At 40.8% G+C, this 21,576-nt stretch overlaps 2 protein-coding genes across 5 annotated transcripts in view; both read left to right on the top strand.

The window, feature by feature from the left end:
- Positions 1-589: 589 nt before the first annotated feature.
- On the top strand, positions 590-16,388 carry nek1 (NIMA-related kinase 1). Of its 3 annotated transcripts, XM_051377062.1 has the most exons (36): positions 590-649; positions 1,048-1,196; positions 1,296-1,392; positions 1,531-1,628; positions 1,845-1,928; positions 2,033-2,100; positions 2,201-2,287; positions 2,746-2,800; positions 3,069-3,269; positions 3,362-3,434; positions 4,466-4,617; positions 4,846-4,911; positions 5,217-5,276; positions 5,360-5,407; positions 5,548-5,628; positions 5,766-5,944; positions 6,557-6,679; positions 6,805-6,907; positions 7,637-7,723; positions 8,283-8,366; positions 8,468-8,545; positions 9,153-9,248; positions 9,355-9,561; positions 9,661-9,714; positions 9,814-10,054; positions 10,334-10,459; positions 10,587-10,763; positions 11,175-11,378; positions 11,476-11,581; positions 11,777-11,853; positions 11,951-12,168; positions 12,856-13,010; positions 13,251-13,630; positions 13,899-14,032; positions 14,136-14,268; positions 15,544-16,388. In XM_051377062.1, the coding sequence occupies exons 2-36, from the start codon at positions 1,080-1,082 to the stop codon at positions 15,555-15,557; spliced, it is 4,263 nt and encodes a 1,420-aa protein (XP_051233022.1). In that variant the 5' UTR covers positions 590-649; positions 1,048-1,079; the 3' UTR covers positions 15,558-16,388. The 3 variants fall into 3 exon arrangements, with proteins under 3 accessions (XP_051233022.1, XP_051233023.1, XP_051233024.1); XM_051377063.1 differs by lacking the exon at positions 4,846-4,911; XM_051377064.1 differs by lacking the exon at positions 7,637-7,723.
- A 3,959-nt stretch (positions 16,389-20,347) lies between these two features.
- Positions 20,348-21,576, top strand: part of sh3rf1 (SH3 domain containing ring finger 1) — a 31,523-nt gene continuing 30,294 nt past the window's right edge. For both annotated transcript variants that reach the window (XM_051376788.1, XM_051376789.1), the window contains exon 1: positions 20,348-20,668. The gene's annotated coding sequence lies outside the window, so the exon portion shown is untranslated. The remainder of the gene's footprint in view (positions 20,669-21,576) is intronic.

The following is a 21,576-nucleotide window of genomic DNA, read 5'->3' as shown; positions in this document are numbered from 1 at the left end:
ACTGAACGAACTTTATTTTAAAATGTTTAACTCGTATTGTATTGGTTTGTGATTTACCATATATACAGTATATTGATATTGTAATGCTTTTCAGTGTAGTTTATACATTGTATATATTAAATAACTATTTATTTGTTAGATATTCATATTTCATATTTGTTTTCTTATTTAAAACTTAAAATAGTTTGATGTTTTGTTAATTTAATTTCAAGAGAAGTTTAACACAAGTGAATTAAACCATTAAACAAGTAAACATTATTTTCGGTCTGATATTCAGTCAAGTAAAGTTAAGCTCTTTGTTTGGCAAAAAAAAAGAATACCAAAATATAAATACTGCTCTACGTAAATTAAACTAAATAACGAGTAAAGTGTATTTGGTTGACCGAGAACACGGTGCAAATACTTCTACCGGTTGGGTTGTGGTTGCTATGGAAAATGTCCACAGCAACAGTCCCTTTGTGGGTTGAGACTAAGGCCGTCATTCACCGTCATTCGGATGATGGACAGCTGCATGAACCAATACGCGGTCGACAAATATGAAGTGGCCAATTAAAATGCAGCAAAAAAAGAGAGCTGTAGTTAGATAGAGAGCGCGAGGGCGGTAGCAAGTACCAGAGCCTCTGTGAGACAGCAGCGAAAAACACTAATGGTAAGCCTAGTATTTGCCACCTAATAGCATTTATATACCCCTGCGTAATGACCTACGTTAATTATAGTACTCGGTGTTGCGTGAACTCACAAGGCATATCTTTGTGTTGGGTGCTCTTGGGCTACCGTATTCATCTAGCTACTATGTAACGGTAACGTTAGCTATCTTGCTACCAGCTGTAATGTGTCTTGCTTCAGCATCACATCCCGTCTGAGACAAGAGATCCTTTACTCTCTGTCAACACTCACTCGATGGAGCTTACCAGACTGTATAGTTACAGCACGACACACAGTCATGGTCACTGAAGTTCACAATAGTGGGTGAAAAATATTGCCTAGACTGTCATTAAACCCTTTGTGATCAAACACTCTGCAATATGTTCCCTGATCTCTTTGCAGACCCAGCATGAGGAGCCAGTCATTCCACTAACATGGACAAGTACGAAAAGGTGAAGAAAATTGGGGAAGGTTCATTTGGAAAGGCCGTCCTTGTCAAATCCAAAGAGGATGGACACCAATATGTCATCAAGGAGATTGGCATATCTGGAGTAAGCTGCCATGTATTCTATTACACAAGCTTTACATTTCACTGTTAATGTGAGCTCCCTTTTATTACCTTGCTCTATCACACTCTGTTATTTTGACAGATGTCGAGTAAAGAGAGGCAGGAATCTCGAAAAGAGGTTGCCGTTCTTGCCAACATGAGTCATCCCAACATTGTCCAGTATAAGGAGTCTTTTGAAGGTATTTACTTAATCCAAAGTTAGTCTTAGCCATTGTCTGAAAGAACTACAGATTTAATCTTTCGCAATTCGACCCTGATGGACACAATATCCGGTGTATATTATGGCTTTTCTGAATGCCATCTCAAATTCTTTTCAGAGGGGGGCTGCTTGTATATTGTGATGGACTACTGTGAGGGAGGAGACCTCTTCAAGAAGATCAACTCACAGAAAGGAGTACTGTTCTCAGAAGAGCAAGTAAGCCACTAACTCTGAGACAATCACTCATGTTTACATACCTTTTGACAGAGTGAAACGGTGTACAACATGTGGACTAAATGTATCATATTAAACTGGTGCTATTCCATATCTCTGTCCTCTTCTTTGAAATGTATTTTCCCTGGGTTGTATAGTTACAAACGATGTTGATAGGAAATTGATTAATGTGCGTTTACCGTCTTCTCCCTGTCCTAGATCTTGGATTGGTTCGTGCAGATTTGCCTGGCCCTGAAACATGTACATGATCGAAAAATCCTCCACAGGGACATTAAATCACAGGTATCGTTTCATGCACCACAACAGCATCCCTCAGTGATACTAACTTGTATTATTTTTTACCATGTATTGGCTTATTTACACATTTTTTCACAATATCCCTGTAGAACATTTTTTTGACAAAAGATGGGACTGTACAGCTTGGGGACTTTGGAATTGCAAGGGTGCTGAACAGGTGTGTCAAATATAATCTGAATAGATCTACCGATCTCTATACAGCTCAGATTTGGGAATAATGAAACATAATACAATTTGCTTTCCATTCTTATTTGCAGCACTGTAGAATTGGCAAGAACATGTATAGGAACGCCATATTACCTATCACCAGAGATTTGCGAAAACAAACCGTACAACAACAAAAGGTACCCACTTTATGTTCTGGAATACCATGATTGTGTTTGTCTCACTTGTGGTGTAAATCAATATTTAATTGTAATCCGGGGACATGATCTGTCCCACTAAACTGAGTCATGGAGGATTAGGTGGTGGCTTCTGGGTGATGTAAAGGTATCATGTCTCCTCTTTATTGAGTGAATCTGCTGGTCTAGAGCTACAGCAAGAAGCTAGTATTGATTTCCTCTTTAACTATTTTAAGTATGCATGTAATCTAATCCACATTGGTCACAACCAATGAAGTAAATTTAGCAGTCTTAATGTTCCATATGGAGTTTTCTCAGCAATGAAGCGCTTTTTTCTCTCCAGTTAATGTTAAAGAAAGGAAAATCATTGCAGTGAATGTAAAGCTACCCTACAACTTATCCCTGCCTGTCCATTTGTATGCTCTCTCCTCTCACTTTCCCTACTTTCCCTCCCTCTGCAGTGATATTTGGGCCCTAGGGTGTGTCCTATATGAAATGTGCACTCTTAAGCATGCAGTAAGTATTCTGTGTTGTGAGCTGTTTACTAATTAATGTAGAATTGAATGTATGTTTTACGCAGCATTGCAATGCTCTCACACATATTGATTTCCTGTATGTATAATGGTTTCATAAACTACATTTTAAAGACGTAGTTGTTTTTCCTGAGTCTCTGTAACTCTTTGTAACCGCTCCCTAAATATCCCCTGCTTTACTCTATCATTGCTTATGATCAGTAGTTTCTTTGCAGTGGTAACAAATGTGCTCTTCATGTATTTCTCCTCAGTTTGAGGCTGGCAACATGAAAAACCTAGTTCTGAAGATCATCCGTGGCTCGTACCCTCCCGTGTCTGTTCACTACTCCCAAGAACTACGCTCTCTCTTGGCGCAGCTTTTTAAACGCAACCCTCGAGAGAGGCCCTCAGTCAGCAGCATACTAGACAAACCTTTCCTGACCTGTAGGATAGAGAGGTTCCTCACACCACAGGTAGAGCATGCAGTTAGTTGTCTTTGATACAAACCGGATTCACATGAACCAGAACTGTGTTCCGTTAAATATTTGTTCTCTACTGATTCCAGATCATTGCTCAGGAATTCCACCATACTTTTCTTCACAAGCAGCCTAAAGTTGGTGTGGTGCAGGGGCCACCAGGTAAGTAAAGGACCACAGCTGCTCCCCTGCTGTGGGGCAGAAATGCATGTCATCGGGGCTTGGCACGGCTAAAGTGGACTGAACCAGGCCCATGGAACAACCCTTAAACTCTTAGCTTCCACCACAGTTTCCTTTCGAGATATTACCACTAGGAGTCACCAAATCCAGTTTTTTGTTAAACACAGGGGCTCCTGTTCAGCTGAAAAACATGGAAATAGTCAGTTCAAATGAGTAAAAATTCATTATTTGATACACACGCTGTATTAAAGTCCCAGTTAAACAGCAGTTAGAGCACCTTTAGCTTTAGTAACATATTTCTGTGTGAAATGGAATATGTAGGTGGGGTATTATGAGACAAGGGATTTGTGGTAATCATTCAGATTTGATTAGATGACTTAAAAGCACAGCTGCTGGGAAGCTCTGGAGAGATTCAGAGCTGTTAGGACTGTTGGCCTAAATCCACACCTCCCTCACTCGTATTGTTAGATCAAGAGGTGGAGGATGAGGGAGAAATTCAGGAACTAGACCTAACCACACTCCTTTGGGAAATTTACACAAACTAATATCCAAACAACAGGGATTTTGATATAGAAATACATTATTTTTAAAACATATATTTGGAGAGATACATGAACAATTTACACAGGGATACGGGAATAGTATTTTTAGTAGGCAAGTGTGCCTCTCTCTGAAATGGCTGATTTATATTTACTGTAGTCTAGAGTTACTAAGGCCTAAAATTCAGAGGGAGAAATAAACTGCCTCTTTTGCTTCAATTGATGCTCCAAATGTCATTTTTGTTGGTGCAATGCAGGCCAGAGGTTAGAAACACCAGGTGCATTACAACTATAACTACTATGTGAATAATATTACTGTATTGCATTTTCCGTTACTTATTGTACTGTGGAGACCAGTGAGTAGACCTGCTAGGAAATATACAGAATGTTTGTTTATTTGCATTTCACACTGTCTTTGAGGTTGAATACTGACTTGGATAAATGTTCATATCTTTTTTACTTGTGTGTGACCAGCTAAGCGTTCTGCCCCTGGCTCCATACCACTTGTTCCAGCTCAGAAGATTACCAAACCAGCCAGCAAATATGGAGTGCCTTTAACTGTGAGGAAGGTGTCAGATGCAGCCAAAAAGCCTGCAGAGAGGAAACCAGCAGTAAAGCATAAGCCGGTTAGTAGGTGTTGATGTGGATGACCAGTCGCTGTGATTTTCGAGCTTCACTCATTACTTTTTCTGGGGGGTTTTTCGCTCTGGATGTAAAAACAAGCTCTATTTCATGTTGAGGTCTTATTCTGGCATGTCAGAGGCCTCTCCCTATTGTGTGTGAGTGTGTTTTTTTTTTTTTTTGCATCATATTGTGTTGGCTACCTCTGAACCCCAGTGTCATATGTTGCTCAGGCCCCTCTCCCAGCAGCCCCCCAGAGAAGAGTGAGTCAAGTGGAGCAAGAGAGGAAAAAACACGAGGTACAGCTGAGAGCCTCACATACGTTGAATTTACTATTAGATTTCCCTCCTTTTCCTCTCCCCATTTACTCACACATGAAGGTTCTTTCCTTCCACCATTTTTAGTTTTCCTCCCTCTCATTACGCTTGATCCCCATATTCACCTGTTTTCCACTCCCAGCCCTTTCGGAGTGTTGTGCTTGACTGTATTAACCAACTTTTCTGTCCTCACCTCCCTGCCCAGTGACAGAGCTGCCTCTTGCCTCAAAGCAAGTGTTTTTAAGATGTCTCTTTTTTGATTGAGATGCTTTTGCCTTATGCTGCAGGATGGCATCAGAAAGAAAAGAATGGAGCTGATTGAGAAAGAAAGGAAACAAAGAGAGCAGGTGGGTGCATTGTTAAGTCCCTCTGTAAAGGGTCTGAGAGTTTTCAGTGGTTTCAGTAGCTTCTTGATCTGTGTTGCCTTCAGATATTCCTGTTGAAAGCGGACCAAATGAAGAGATATGAAAAGGAAAAGGTGGGTGTTGAATTTGTTCCTCGTGGGTTTAGTTATTTCTTTTCTTTTATGTTTATCAGATCATTACTGTAGTAAGCGGGAAAGGGTTGTACTGACTCCATCTAAAACTGAAAAAGTGATGAAACTTTGATCCACAACAGATCAATCGCATAAACCAAGCCAGAGAACAAGGCTGGAAACATGTCTTGAGTTCTAGTGGAGGTAGCAGCCCAGAGAGGAAGGTACTAGATGCACATTTCCTTTTTTATGATACAGTATTAATCATGCCATCTTATAAGTATTTCTAGATTTTATGATTGTATTATGTCACATAGATCATCCCACTGACTACCAACCACTTCTTATCCTCTTAACTCAGTGTTATGTAGGTGGTAGAAAGAGGGTTGTCCCGACCTCTGTTCAGGGACCTACTCCAGCCCCTGTCCCAAGTAAAAGCTCATATGAACACTACCATGCTGCTCTGGACCAAATGGCTAAACCACAGCCCAAACTCATCAGCAGGGAGGGATCCTCAGCAGGACCAGGCAGTCCCATTCGGTAAGTCCAGCCCATCTGCCAACCACGAGGTTACCGCTTGATCCAGATGTCTCTGTATTTTAAAGTCCCCATCTACTCAAAAATCAGTTTATCTTCTTGTTCCTACAGTGTGCTGTTTGAATGCTGTCTGTGCAGAGTTTGACACTAGAAGGATGTTTTCACATTCATCTGCTGAAAGTGGAAAGTTTCTCTGTGCTCATTAAAAATCTGATTTTTAAGGGGTGGGGCCTACCAGCATGATTTGTGACATCACAAATAGTAAGGAAGTGAGTCCTGGTCCAGTATGCAACTTATACAGTGTGATGTAGAAACCTGAAGCCACCAGTGCTAATCCACTGAGAACAGTGGAGGAGGAGACATCTTGTGTCCAGCAGGAAAACTTTAGAAATGAACAACATTTGCATATTCAGAGATTCTGTAATTTTTAATGAGGTAGAAGGAGTAGATTACTTTTTTTAAGGACTTCAATGTAGAAATTATACTTTGCAGGAAAAATATATCAGACACACATTATTGTTCCAAGCAGATTATTTCTATAAATGTCTTAAAACATGTCTGGAAAGGATGTTTCTGTTAACTTATTGTTTTAATGGTGTTACCTCTGTGTGTAAGAAATGTACCGGCTGCTGCCGGCCCAGTGCTGCCCAACGGCCCTGCCCGACTCCTAAACCATGATGCAATCAGGAGAGAACTACAGAGGCTGCAGCACGTTTCTAAACAAGCTCATTTTAGTAGGTCAGTCATGCAGCTTTTCCCTAATCAACAAATGGCACTACACATCTGGATTGAAATTCCACATCCCTTTTCTTTTCACAGTGTGAAACATAGCTAAAGTGTTAATTACCCTATTCTGTTTTCAGGCAGTGTGGTCAGATGGGTCCTGGACGTGCCTATCAGGTCGAGGAGTTTTTACAGCGGAAGAGAGAAGCTATGATCAATAAAGTTCGTGCTGAAGGACAGCTGGTACGTATGGTGACTTATACTGTAATTTCAAGGGTAACCTATTGAGTATTTAGTCCTGTTTCTGAAATACAGTTTTTCCTTCATAGTGATTATGACCTCTCACATACTGGGTAGCAATTCTTATGTAAGCACCGAATCAAATGGCTCCATGTGTTATGAAAGGGTTGCTAGTACTAAGTACTATTTAAGTTATAGTATAGCAAGGCTCTGTTGCTGTCCGTCTGTTTGAGTTTTTCTGATCCCTAGTGGTAAGAAAATATTAAATGCAACTTTAAAACAATGTAGTTACGGGGACAGTCACAAATCACGAGTGACCATTGCCTACCGAGACGAAATGTGGGCAGTACAGGATGTGCCACACACAGCAAATCAGCTTGCTAGTTTGTAGTCCAGTTTAGTGGGGCAAAATCTGTGAATCTGCTTTGCCACTGGAAGTGAAGGTTAAATTCACCCAGGAACAGGAGGCAAATATTTGCGAATGTTGATTTTACATACTGTATGTGTGACCATGCCCTGACACATACTATGTAGATCTGCAGAGTTGAGTTGTCTGTGGGTTTATTATTATGAATGGCCCCTTTTTAATTTACATGTAGTCATTTAATTCAATGTTAAAACAAAAATATTGATCAATGCAACTTTATCCAATTGCCCCAGCTCATGACTGTTGGCAGTTAGATGTTAGGGGCTGCGTCCTTTTAAAATGTGGTTAAATTGAACGGTAAACAGGGTACTCGGCAGAACCTGGCTGCAATCTATGGAAGCCGGGCTGGTTCGATTCGGTGCAGGAGGCCCAAAGCCAACAAAGAGGAGGAGGTAGGAGCCCAGGCCTGAATGCCCAGCCTCACCCTCTCAACCTCACTCATAGCACGTCTGGCTTGGCTCGTCTTCCTTCATTTGTCTGCACAAAACTCCCTTTGACACACCCATAATTCAACCCTGCAACTCAAACCCATGCCCACTCTTTGCACATCATGTGGTGTTCCACTGTCCAGTGTGAGCTGTTCTATTTATTTTGCCTCCCAATAATGGCCGCTGTTATTCACAACAGTAAATACCATTGTTTTGGTGTTATTGCGCATAATGTCCCATGTCCAATAACTACACCACCTCAGTTTTGAGTTGTGTATTGCAGCCTTTTTGCTTTGAATGGAATACATAAATCTATACATCTATATTGCACTGTTTACTGCAAAATGTGTTATTTTTAGTCTGGCTGTATGGCTGATGTATTAATGTACCTTGTGTTTAATAAGTGCTACCTATGTACCATTTTTGTGACCACAGGTATCAATGCTGTATTCTACTCTCTCTGTGTGTGTCTGTGCAGATGTGTCTCGCATACAGTGTGTAACATTTCTGTATTTGCTCTCAGGAGTACTTGTCAAGACTGAGGCAGATCCGCCTGCAGAACTTCAATGAACGTCAGCAGATCAAAGCGCGACTCAGAGGAGAGAAGGTACAGTCCTCCACTCTCAGATTCTGAGAGCACCTTTTTAATGTGTGTTTCTGGTTTTCCCTGATATTTTGTCTCCTGGCTCTTGTTGGTGTGTGTTTTAGTATGACAGTGATGGTTCTGACAGCCAGGAGTCCAGTGAGGAGGCAGAGCTCAGGAGAAAGAAGATTGAGGCTTTAAAAGTGGGTAAAAAGTATTACATTTTACAATATGCAACATTTAGATGATAACAAGGGAAACATAGACTAAGATCACCATCAACCACTGACACAACATTACAATTGAACAGATAATAAAAAGACAAAACGAGAAAGATGATGTCATTCAGACTAAGCCAGGATTTTGGAATGACAATCAGCTCCCCTCCAGACTACCTCATCCTGTGACTTGTTCTCTCAGTTGTTTTAATGAGGATTACAAGGTCAGAGATGTAGCTAGATGCTCGACCAGCATGCACCCTGTAGACGAGCAGTACAATCCTATAATCAGTTCTACAATTACCTGGCAACTAGTGTAAAGAAAATAAAACAGGGCTATTATTGTCACACCTGTAAGAGTTCAAAGCCTCGCAGCCGCATTCTGCTCTACCTGCAGACGAAGTGTGAATTCTGAGTGAAACATTAAAAACATAGTAGCATTTCATTAAGGCAACTGAGACAACCTTTTAGAGGTAGGCAAAGGATAGTAATTTGGTCACCAAATTGGACGGTACTCTTATTTTGATCAGCCAAAAAATGTTTGGCCATAGCCTCATTCTTCTTCGTTTGTATGTATTTTTGTACCTGCCAGGCCCAAGCAAATGCTCGTGCTGCTGTGCTGAAAGAGCAGCTAGAGAAAAAGAGGAAAGAAGCACACGAGAGAGAAAAGAGAGCTTGGGAGGACCATGTAAGTTCTATTGTTCTTTGCTCCACCCAAACATTCCTCAGTCAATACATTTACTTGGCCTTAGACATAAGCATAGTCTAATCTTGGGTTTTGTGTATTGTTGCAGCTTGCAGCTCGGGGGGTGAAGGTTGGCATGGCAGCAGGTAACGTAGCAGTGGCAGCAGCAGTAGCAGTATCATCTACCTCTGACAGTCCTATTCCACAGCCCAGTCCTTCTCAGCCAGACTCAGCTGCCAAAGCTCCAGCCCTGCCTGTATCTCAACCCTCCGGCCCAGCCATATCCATGACTGCTGCCCTGAAGAATGTTGGAGCAGTCAGTATACATTTACTAAGTCGTATCACATGCTACACCATCGTATTGTTTGAATATGCATTCCCAAGCTAAATTTGTTTTGCATTTTTTACTTGGCAGATTACTCCACTAAAAGAAAGCTTGCCTGAGCCAGAGACTGCCACGGTCATCCAGGTGAGTGTATGAGATCTCAGTAATCATTTATTCAAGTAACAGTGTGCTAACATGGCAAGAATTCAGTATTCAACAAGATTATTGCTTTTTCTGTGACAGAGTGAGAAAAAGCAGATTCTGCGCAGACTTAACCAGAACCTAAAAGCCCAGAGTCCTGTGGAGGAGACTGAGGAGTCACCTGCAGCCCCAACAGAACCAAGTCCTGCTCCCCAACAGAGCCAGTCTGACACAGAGAAACGTCCCTCTTCAAATGGAGACCGCAAGAAGTGGGATGCAGCTGAACTGCCTGTACTTCCTGTTGCTCAGCGAACCTTAGAGGAAACCTGTGCCACATCAACCGGTAAGTGGAGCTCTGGCAGGACAAAACTCTCAAATCCTGTGTATTAACAGAAGTTACTGTTGTGTGTGCTATACGCTTTACTTGCTACACTTGCTGTATCTTCCAAATCGTTTATCTTTATGTAGTAAGTAATAATAATAATACCATATGTCAGTAGCTATGTTGTGGAAATTCCAAATTCCATAAATTTGCTTTGTAGTGGAATTTATCTACATCTCTGTTGTGTATATAAAGGTTTTGTCTTTTGCTCAGCTTTTTTACCAAACATTCTCTCACCAGCCACCCCTGTATCTCCAGAAGATAGACCATCTTCTGGTGGAGACAGGAAGAAGTGGGAGGCAGGAGTTCCACTTGTTCTCCCTGTAGCCCAACAAACTCTAGAGCAGACATGCATTACAACCATTGGTGAGTTACCTACTCCCTGAGTGAGAACACGCAGACTTCCTGACAATCACAACAGTCTGCAGTGTGCACGTAGAAAACATATGTCTCCTTTCTCTCTCATGTTCTCTTTCTATGTGTAATGTCTCAGAGCAAACAGCGGGTGAAGTTATACAGATGGGCGGGCTACATGAAGAAGCCCCTAGGAAGGTGTGGGGAGTGAGTCCAGACTCTCAGGTGCTGAGAGTGCTTCAGGAGGCAGAGCTTCAGCCTCTCACCCAGCAGCTGGAGAATGTCACCATCTGTGAGGAAGACCTCTATAGCCCTGGTTAGTCTTCATTCAATCTTCATGTTCTTACCAGCCAAATATGGTTAGGTACAAGCAGTACTCAGATGTACAGTGTAAAACATAAATCATTATTCAACTATTTTCAACCTGGTCTTTTTTTTTTTTTTTTTACATTTTAAGTGCTGAGAGTTACTGTTGAGTCACTGTTAATAAAAACTGCCCATATTCTCTGCATATGCTAAGCAATTACTATGTGTATGTGTATGTGTGTGCAGCAGGATGTTGCTTGAAAAGAGTTACAGTACTCAATCATACCTTTGGTATAAAACAATTTATGTCATTATGTGGACATGAAGGACCCTTGTTAATAGTTTTATTTTTCTGTGTGCTGTTTCAGAGAATGCATGGATGGTTATGATTCATGTACTGATGATGCCATATTCTCCCCAGATAAGCCTAACCGGACAGCAACAGCTGAGAGTGCGAAGACACCTAAAGAAGTGTTGCCCTCTCAGCCAATGCCGTCTGCTGTAGTTAAGAGCCCAGATGTTCAGAAGGAGAGTGCACACATCACAAAGGCCCCACAACTGGAAATGTCTGTGGTCGGTGCAGTAGGAAGAGTGATAGTGCCACCCAACCTTACTGAGACTCAGGGTCAGTAGCATACTCTAATATTTATTGGATATTTCTTGGAACTCCTTAAGTATGTTTTTGGGATAATGCAATCCTATCTGCTCTGAATCCTTTCCAGATCCAGCAGACGTGGAGTCATTGGTTTTGGACGAGACACCTAAACAGGCCTCACGTCCCCCAGCTGGTGTGCAGCAGGCATGGGAACAGGAAGCCCAACAGCCAATGTGACTATTCATCATCTATCTAGCTATTTATATTAACAAAATAAACAAACATGAAAAGTCAGTCATTGTTTACTCATCTCAGTATTTAAGTTAACAAGACCATTGTGTTACAGCTCCAATTTTTTATTTTTGGATTGAACAAAATCCTAAAGATATAAAACACGTTTTTTGAGCTAAAGTGTATTTTTCTTTTAGGCCACCAGAGGGTATCACAAGACCGGCAGTCACTAAGGAAGTTGAGAAGAGTGCAGAGAAACCAACAGAATCCTCCGGTGAGGTTAATGTTTAGTGAGCTGAGCCACTTTTTTTTTTCTTTTTTCAGTGTGATTATTATCTTAATTAAATCTGCCCTCCCTTTCCCTCTCCCAGGTTCAGCACAGTGCGAGGAGCCCTTGTTTACGAAGTTGTGTTCCCCAGCCCACCGACGCACTGCTGCCCTTGCAGTCCTCTCAGCCCAGTCCTCCATGGATGAATCATCCTCCTCTCTGGCCTCTCGCTCACGCTCTGTCTCACCTCTACGCTCCAAACACCATGACGCCCTCCTCATTGGTCTCTCTACGGGCATGTTTGATGCCAACAACCCCAAGGTGATTAAAGGCTGAACTCGAATTAAAAAAAAAAACACACTTTTGTTTTTCCACCGGGAATGACAGCATTATGAGGAAAGGTCTTAGGGTAATTAGATATCACATGACAGTATGGGATTTTTTACATTATTTGATGTGATCAGGTGGTTGTGGGGGGGTTGAGGAAATTCACACTTGTTCTTGTGCCTGGTGTGATGTTGAGGCTTGTGTGGTATTTTTAGGTAGGGTTTCAGTCTTCCTTATTAATGAGGGGGTCTGGAATAGAGCCAGAGCCATTAATCACATACTCTGAACCTGCAGTGGGTCTAATAGGACAGAAAGAGCATCCATCAACCTATATCTTTCATAACCTTCATCAGGGACACTGGGATCTGCAAACCCAGCTCAACCTTTTTTAACACACAAAGAGCTACATAGAATATGAATGTAGATTTGTCAGTGTGTTTTTTATAGAGTTTGGTTGTTCTTGACTAGACTTGGTTACTACTAGTTACATTTTCTACATATTCCATAGCAGAGCCCATTCCATTGGTCTCTCTATTACAGATTGTAGAGCTACATTACAGATACAGTTGTAACGGTATGATGTTTTGTCAATCAAGACTTCCTGTCAGAGCCTCATCACAATATACATATAATGTACCTGACACTCTGTTTATTTTATTCTGTTTTTTATTGTACTGTCAGATGCTGCGGACATGCTCTCTGCCAGACCTCAGTCGGGTCTTCAGCCCTCAGCAGGAATCTGCAGTGACTAATGCTAATGCTGCCCCAGACAGCAAACTGGAAATCGAGGACCTGGATGAGGCAGCTAAAGATGATGACCAGTCAGAAACTGAAGAGTAAGACAAACATTAATGAAATGGCAAAAGCAAAAACATGCTTGGGTATGATTTTGGCAGATCGTGAACTGCTGCAGTCTGCAGATGGCTGGTAGTTTTAACAGCTGCCGTACACTGATTCTGTCAATCATTTTCAAAGCAGACAACAATAGAAAAATACACTGGTTTCATCTCACTAAAAAACTATATATATATATATATATATATAATAACAATATCCGTTGATCCATTGTTCCCTAGTGCATATGAGGATGAAGACCTGCGGGACATCCGGGCCTCCATGGAGAGACTGCTGCAGGAAGAAGTTGGTGCAGGAGACTTCAACGGAAACCCTCCAGAGGGCGAAGACCAAGAGCTTTTCAACAGGATAGCGGCTGAGATTGATCAAGACAACAATCAGATGGCTGTAGATGATGATGATGATGATGATGATGATGATGATGAAGAAGAGGAGGAGGAGGAGGAGGAAGAAGAATGTGAGGAGGAGGATGAGGAGGACGAGGATGAGGAATGCTCTAATGGCAGTCCTGGTGATGAAGAAGCAGGGGAGCTGCTTACCAACGGTGTGGGAGAGGAGAACCACAGTAATAACAGCCAGCTCAATGAAGAGTGGCACTCAGGTACGAGGAATTTCACGAGTTCTTAAGCAATTTTATTTCAGCCAGTATAAATCATTTTAATAAGAACAGTAATTTACCACTTTTGCTGACTTGCTGCACGGTAGTGTGGACAACACTTGCAGACTACTTCAGCTTGTATAAAACTTAATCTTGAATTAATATTTTATGTCAGATGATTCATGCCTTTTAATAAGTGGCCATGTAGGTTATTTTTGCAAACTATGCACCTTCAGTATTATGAGAAGTGATAAATCCTGCTGCACCACAGATGGCAGTGGGGAGGACCAGGGCGTAGAGGCTGCGCATCATGACAGCATATTCAGTCGTCTGGAAGAACTTCGCTTCGACCTGGAACAGCAGATGGGCTTTGAGAAGTTCATTGAGGCCTACAATAAGATTAAGGTGTGAAATGTTGCCTCCCTCTTCATATGCTGACACTGTTAAAGGCTGGAACGAAAGACTGATTGAACAGATTGATTAAACTGTTTTTTTTCTGGCATTTAAGGCTATACATGAAGATGAAGATGAGAATATTGACCTGGGCTCCAGTTTGGTGTTGAGCATTTTGGGAACTGAGCACCAGCATCTGTATCCCAACATCCTTCATCTAGTGATGGCAGATGGAGCATACCAAGAAGGTTAGTGATAGTCTGCAACAGTGTCGAACTGTCCTCAGTGGTTTTCCCACAGCACAGCCCTGTGTCAGAGTATGATAACAGAGTGTTTAATCTAATCTCTAAAATCCAATCCTCTTCCCTCAAATTGCCAGCAAGTTGTGAAGTAGATGTGACACCCTTAACACTGTCTGTCTGCTCTTGCTTGCTCTCTGCAGAGTCAGTTGTCAGACTACGGCCACAGCAGCTACAGAGGGGAGTGGGGGTGTATTTATTTTGAGTTTGACAAGTTTCCCTCTGGGTGGGAGCAGTCTTCAGATACATTTTCTCACAGAACATCTCTATTTGACTATTCTTTTGTTTTCTATTTTTACTGCCTTCAGTAGAAGAAATACAGAATGCAAATGTCAAATATCTCCCTCGAGGACCTATCTCAAGATCTGTGAACAATGTATCTTATCGTTCCCATCCATACAGCGATAACATTGTATATATTTTGAAATAACTTTGAGGCATCTGATAAGGAACAAACCCATCTACCGTAGTAATGCAGTATAGTCTATTGGCTACAGTCACAAACAAATTATTCATAACATCCAAGCCCCAAGTTTGAGAAGACTTTGCTGTGGGTTTTAAGTCAATTCTGAAGCCTGTTGTTACCATTAAATGCCAGGTCACATTTATGTTTTGGGAAATAGGCAAGCATCAAGATGTAAACAAGGTGAACTGAACAGATATAAATCCCACCTGTGTTATAGACGGAAGCATTTGTTGCCAATCCTTAAGAGACTGAACTCCATGGCAATTCACCCAAAAGCTGTTTTCACATCTAATGGTGGTCAGGTGATCACCAAAGTCGTAAGGATACATCACCTGGGCACCAAGAATGTCTGTACCTATGTTTGTGTCAATTCACCAATTAGATGTTGAGATATTTCAGAGGGCCTGCTGGTGGTGCAAAGTCAGTAGGATTCATCCCTAAGGGCCCTGAATGTATGTAGAAAATGTCATGGCAATCCAACCAATAGTTGTTGAGGTAGTTTAATCTAGACCAAAGTGGTGTGACCAACTTTGCCATCCCTAGAAAGAACAATGGCAACCTTTTTTACTTTTAAATAAAAGTTGTTCAATTAAGTTAAAGGTTTGTTGTGACTAACTGTATACTGTTTGTGCCTGTTCCTACCATTTTGGAGTCACCTGCTGTCATTTCTTATTAAGATACATAGTCTAACCAGTGACCTCTACCTCTCTAATGAATTATCTGGCGCAACGTGATTCTCTTTCTCCTCTCTCTTCCAGATAATGATGAATAATGTTTTGTGCAATGGAGCTGCTGGCAGCTATGACAATCTGCTAGCTTTCTGATGTCTTCCCATCACGCACATCGTTGGCAGAAGGATCTATGCATGAGGTGTCGCAGCCACGCATCTAACAGTGTTTCAGGCACACTTGCATGATGAATACCTAGTACACTCGAGACTGTTTTTCATACTTTTGACTATCAGCACCTGATACTATCTTCTCACCAGTGTTCATTCAAAAGTGCATTATGAAGTACATGTTCTTATTAACCAAAGTTAACGTCAAGGTTCTGTCAAATGTTCATGAAAGTCTGTGTCTGTAAATGAAACACATGTATGGTCACGTTGATTAATGGCATAAACCCTGTTGTGTTTCAGTTTGTGGTTGGTTCAGTTAGAACTGCAGTGGCATTTTATTTCGGTGGGCAAAGATCTGGTCCTCTCAGGTGCTCTCTTTCTAATTGTCACATACTCAACCATAGCTTCAAAACACAAACCAGGTCACCATCAACACAAATGTACCAAGATTTACTCAGAACCAGTTCAACCTCCTTTTCTTACAACTCTTTTCTCCAAACAAGAAGTTAAATATGATCTAATACATTTTCCACATTTCTTACTGTTTCAGTTAACCCAGATTAAAAGATTTCTTTGAGACTGCTGCTGTATGATGCCAAGTCCTGTAGCAAGGTTGTGGCATGAGAGTGGTGGGCCGGGTCAGATTGTTGTTCAGTGCGGAGAGCTGATGATGTGAGCAATGGTACGGATGTTAACAATAATTCATATTTGATTATAAATTAAATATTGTAAATCTTTATATAAAATAAACACTTTTTTAAAGAACCAGAGGACTTTTATTTTATTTTCTTTCTATCTCACTACCCTGTAGACTGTAAGCTATGGGTAAGTGAGTCCATTAATGCTTGCAAATGAGTCTGTCTTACATTATAAAAGATGTTTTATAAAAAGTATGCCTTTCACATGTTATCAGACAGTGGTGCTGATGGCTAATACACAAGACTATTTTCATCCACACCCCTTCAACAGACAACTCACCCTTCTGTCAGCCAGCAAGATTTATTTGTAGGTGCAATCCCTGTGGAATAATATAACAACAGGCTCCAGAGCTCTAACACCATGTCTGATTTAGTGTGACAGGAGAAGAGGCTGTGCTTCCTCTGAGTTGGAGCATAACCAGGTAATTGACTGTAGCATCCTTCCAATAAGAGTAAACAAACCTATTTGATAATGGAGCTGTCCAGCCTTTCATGACTTTAACGATGTAATAATTTAACACTATTCTGTGAGACTGTTGAGTCCATACCTGTCATTGAAATATTCACGTGTGTGGTAATCATGTATAACAAATACCAAATTTAACTATACAATTTGGGTTTTTATTTCCATGTTTGTTGTTTGCGTCATTCAGCTGTAGCTGTAAGTTTTAATTAAAACAACCACCGATCCAGATCTTGTCCAGTAATTTTGATGCATGACTGGCAGATTGAAAACACCAACCTTCACATGAACCTGCCATTATTGAAATTAAACTGTCAACTGGGAGATGGCTTTTGTCATCTGTGCTAAAATTATGACATAATTAAATTCAAATGTGAAGGCCCAGCATGCATTTTCAAGCTGGCGTATTGAACATGCAAATGCAAAGTCAATTTCAGATTAGTTTTTTAGTGTGGAAGGGTTGTGTATTGGATTACATTGTGTTTTAATTTTTTATTTAACACTTGGTAGAAATGACTCAGTATCAATGCAGAATTTTGATTTTGCCTTGAAAATACACACATATATGGGTTCCTGCCTTCTGCACTATCCAATCTAACTTTATTCAGGCATTAGTTGAAGGCCAGAGAGGAATAGCACTTAAAGCTATTAAATGCTGTGCACAACAGAGCAAGTCATTCAATATTTATGCTGCATGGTGGCGTTGTGTCTGTTTGTTGTTTCACTTTAGATTTAGTAATTCTGTTTTATGTCCTGCTCTGTGCCTTGTATTATGCATGGGTGGTAGTTTTACCTCAGTAGAGATTTGCATTTTACTTGTACAGAGGCATATACAGTACAAGAGACTAGGCAACTGTCTATTCAAGTACCATGATGAGAGCTTGAGGGCTTCTGACAAAATGCTTATAGCTTTCTTTGAAGTATTTACTGAGGAAAAGACATTATAGGCTCTGTTTAGAGTCATAGTATGGCACCACTGTTGGTTGGTTAATGCCTGTTTAATTTTTAAATGACTGACTGAGAGACATGACTTTGATTTGCCAAAATATATCTACTTGGTTCTTCAGCCTCCAGCGGTTAAACACTAGAGAAAGACATAAATAGTTTTGCACCTAATTTGATCTTTATAATCAGAATGCAACTGATCTCTTCAGTTCTTTGTTCATTAATTCTGTTACAATGATAACTGCACTAAAATTAGACAGGGCCATGAGGAGAACAAAAAGACAGATCAGAATATATTATCATATAGTCTCATACAGATATGTTCTCTGTTTGACGTTATACTTATGATGACATTAATTCAATTCTTGGTTTGAATTTTCCATAAGGCCTGTGTTTGGCGTGAACCCAGCTCTCAAAGGGAAAAATCAGCCCACAGAGAAATATATGCACTCAACCATTATCAGGCAGCATTCATTGACATTCAGCTATGGTCCCTAATCTAATTTGAAAGCGGCTTGCCTCAGGCTGAGTTAGTAAGTTAGAAAGCCTTATCAAAGTAATACAAATGGAGAGCGCTGGACGTGAGGGTCCTGATCTTAATAGCATATTAAGCCCAAGAGAGGATTTTGGTCTGGTTTCAGATTTAAGACATTGTTGTTTTAAGAAGTGAAATATGTAGTATTATAACTTGTGGAACAGCACGATATGCTTTTTAAAAATGGTTTTCCACTTTCAACACTTTGCACCTTGAACATCTATTTACAGTAATGGACTGTACAAGAGAGGGCAATATTTCTGTCAAGGTTTATCCCTTCATGGAAATTGGGACATATGTCTTGTCATGTCCTCTCCTGCTTTCCTTGTCCCCATTTATAGACAGTAACACAGCTGTCACCTCCATCATGTGAGAGTGTGTGTTTCTGAGTGTGTGTGTGTGTGTGTGTGTGTGTGTGTGTGTGTGTGTGTGTGTGTGTGTGTGTGTGTGTGTGTGTGTGTGTGTGTGTGGACGGTGATCTTGTTTTTGCCCTCAGGTGCAGTAATTACTGGAGATTATTGCCTTTCAAAGTCTACAAATCATCCCTGCTGCCTTTCTGAATAACATTAAGCAATGTCTGAAGCCTTTTTGCTAAACAGCATGGAATGTGTGCAGAATGCGTGTGTGGTAATATATAGGGGTCAAGCAGAAAAGGAGGGCAGGGGCCATTGTCTCAGCTGAGGTGGAGGGGGTGGATTTGCTGCCTCTTCACAGTGAGGAAATATGACCTGAGGGCTCCTGCCAGCTCCCATAGGATCACATGTGACAGAGGAGAGCCACCTCCATATAAATCTCCTTCTTTATTGCTCTTTTCTAGCTCTCCTTCATCTCTCCCACTTGCTCAATATGCAGTGTCCTCTGAATGAGATAAAAATAAATCATATGTTTATTGTCTGGCTGTGGCTCTCTTGCTTTCCTCTCCCTCAAGTAGTTTTTGCTTGTGCCATTGCGATGAAGGTTATTTGGCATCAAAGGTCTATTCTAAATGTACTTTTTATAATAAAAACAGCGCCTTTGGAAAAGAGCTCTCCCTGCGGGCTTTTTGTCTATTTTTATATGAGCCAGTGACAGGTCTGTCAGTTGGCTTTTGCCTCAAGAAAAGATACAGGATAATATAATCCAAAGCAGGGTTCTGGTCTGATGCAATTTATATTAGAATAATCTTTTTTGTGATGTGAAAGATTACATTATGTGAGATAAGGACAGTTGTAATTTCATCACACAATTTATTTACAGCTGCCACCATAACATGATTTTCTTTTTCAAGCAGGACTGACAATATATAGCACCAACTGTATGTGGGACTTATCCATTTGTAAGGATTATTGTTGCTGAAGAGGTATAGAAAAAATGCTTGTTTTCACCAACAAATATTGAGAAATGTGACCACCAGATGTCTCTATTCACTCTGCAATACTCATTTAACTACGGTATGTTAAGAGTAAAAACCTATACTTTAAAAAGTAAGTAAACCACGTATTGCTGTATATTGTGACAGTAACTGAACACTGTATGCTGCTACTGAAATGCAACAGAAAAAAAACTTGGAGTTTAGAGACAATTTAAGTAGCTATGCCATGGATCAGGAGTGCTGGCTTTCTGATGTCCAGAGATGTCGCCAAATAATGAAATAATAAACAAGTTATTTTCCACCCCGCCTGGGAATAGATGCTGCTTTCTGACACATCATTACATATCATTAGACGCTGCAGTTCACGCCCGTTTGACAACGCTGGATGACGCCTTCTTGAGGCCCTCGGAAATTTCTACTTTCCAGTACGATTTGATTTTCAAGTACTTTTTTAATAGCAAATGTGGCATAGAAATATTAATGCTGACATAAAGTCACTGTAGAAGCTGTTAGTCTCCATCATGACAAAAATAATGGCGAGAGACAGTAATGTCCAGTCCTGTAGCGGACAGAGGACGTATTTGTCGTCATAGTTTTTAAATTTAGTAATTCATATAAGTTACACATATATTTTTTCACGGCGTTGCATTTGCAAGGTAATTTGTTGGCTCCCCAGTCGGCTCATCCCTTTCCCGACAGCACTTGAAGCCCACACACTCCCTCCCCCTCTCTGCCTGTCTCCAGCACACAGTCCAGCGGAACAGAGCAGAAGTAGCGTACTAGCATGGCGCTCGGTGCAGTTGGAGTTCCGTTGTCTTGCCTGTGTCCTTTTCATGTTAGGTTTTACTTTACTATCTGACAGAGGCGTGTTTGTAACATACTTCGTACGCCTATAAAGAAAACATATCTCGGAAGAAGAGTAGTATTTGTTTGGCGAATACTCCAGATAAGTGGCCAGTATATTCCAGGTAGCTTGCTAACTAGTAACGTTAGCAAGAAAGCAAAAATTGGGAGATACGGGGCAACAAGAGGAGGAGTCCTGTTTTGGAAGAGGTAAGCTGAATTGCATTAAGTAGACGGATGCTTTTAAAGTGGTATAGATGAATTGCTTTCTTCCGAGAAGTTATAGAAAACATGTTTTGAAGTATAACGAATGCTGTAAGAACTTCATATTGTTAGTAAGCTAACGTTACTTTAAAGGGGGCGGCATTAAAGTAGCCCCTCGCTAGCGACCTGTGCTAACAAACAAACTTACTTTTACATTCGTACTTTTAATTTACCGAGAAATAACTATTTGCGCTGAGTACTACTGTCATTAAAAGTCCCTTAACTATCAGTACACGTTTTTAGTGCTCTTAAATGTTAGGTAATATTGACATGTTTAACGTCACTCTACTGCTGTACAAGCTTAAAATATCTAATATGTTTTATCGTAGAAATTCTTGTCATGTCCTCATTTATACGCTGGGTTACATCAAGCCGATTTGTTTGCAGTATAGCCTACTCTCTTTTTTTTAACCACCAGAGAAAGTGAGCTGATGACACACTCGATATATTTCCCACCATGTTTTCGCTCTTGAACGACAAATCACAGCCTTTCACTCCCGCATCGTCGGCAGGTTTCTGTCGGTCACGGCGTGTTGACCGTACAAATGGTCCAGGGTCCAAGGATCCGATATCACAGTTTACAGGTGTTATTATACGTTGTTGAGTAAATTAGATTAACTTGGCTCCAAATCCTGTATTTGTTAATCTAATAACAGGCAATAGGATAGTGGCTGTGTGCTTTACCAGTGTTATCAGCGCATCACTTAGCTACGTATCAAATGTAGCGTGAATGAGTCCGTTTTGCTGTGTGCCAACTGAAATGTAACATTTCCCATGCTCAACATATGAACGCTGCACAGTTTCAGCCATATGTGATGTCTGTTGAATGCATATGCCATGACCTATTTCTTGTG

The sequence above is a fragment of the Dicentrarchus labrax genome, unplaced genomic scaffold (assembly GCF_905237075.1).
Source record: "Dicentrarchus labrax unplaced genomic scaffold, dlabrax2021, whole genome shotgun sequence".
In the NCBI taxonomy this organism is placed as follows: domain Eukaryota; kingdom Metazoa; phylum Chordata; class Actinopteri; family Moronidae; genus Dicentrarchus; species Dicentrarchus labrax.
The sequence above is the reverse complement of the archived record's forward strand: the minus strand, read 5'-3'. Positions and strand labels throughout refer to the sequence as shown.

Bases quoted from the DNA above. Each gene is read 5' to 3' on its own strand.
- nek1 (XM_051377062.1), top strand. From the start codon at position 1,080: ATGGACAAGTACGAAAAGGTGAAGAAAATTGGGGAAGGTTCATTTGGA. The intron at 5,277-5,359 runs GTGGGTGCATTG...TGTTGCCTTCAG, and splicing joins AAAGGAAACAAAGAGAGCAG to ATATTCCTGTTGAAAGCGGA. The intron at 11,379-11,475 runs GTCAGTAGCATA...AATCCTTTCCAG, and splicing joins CAACCTTACTGAGACTCAGG to ATCCAGCAGACGTGGAGTCA.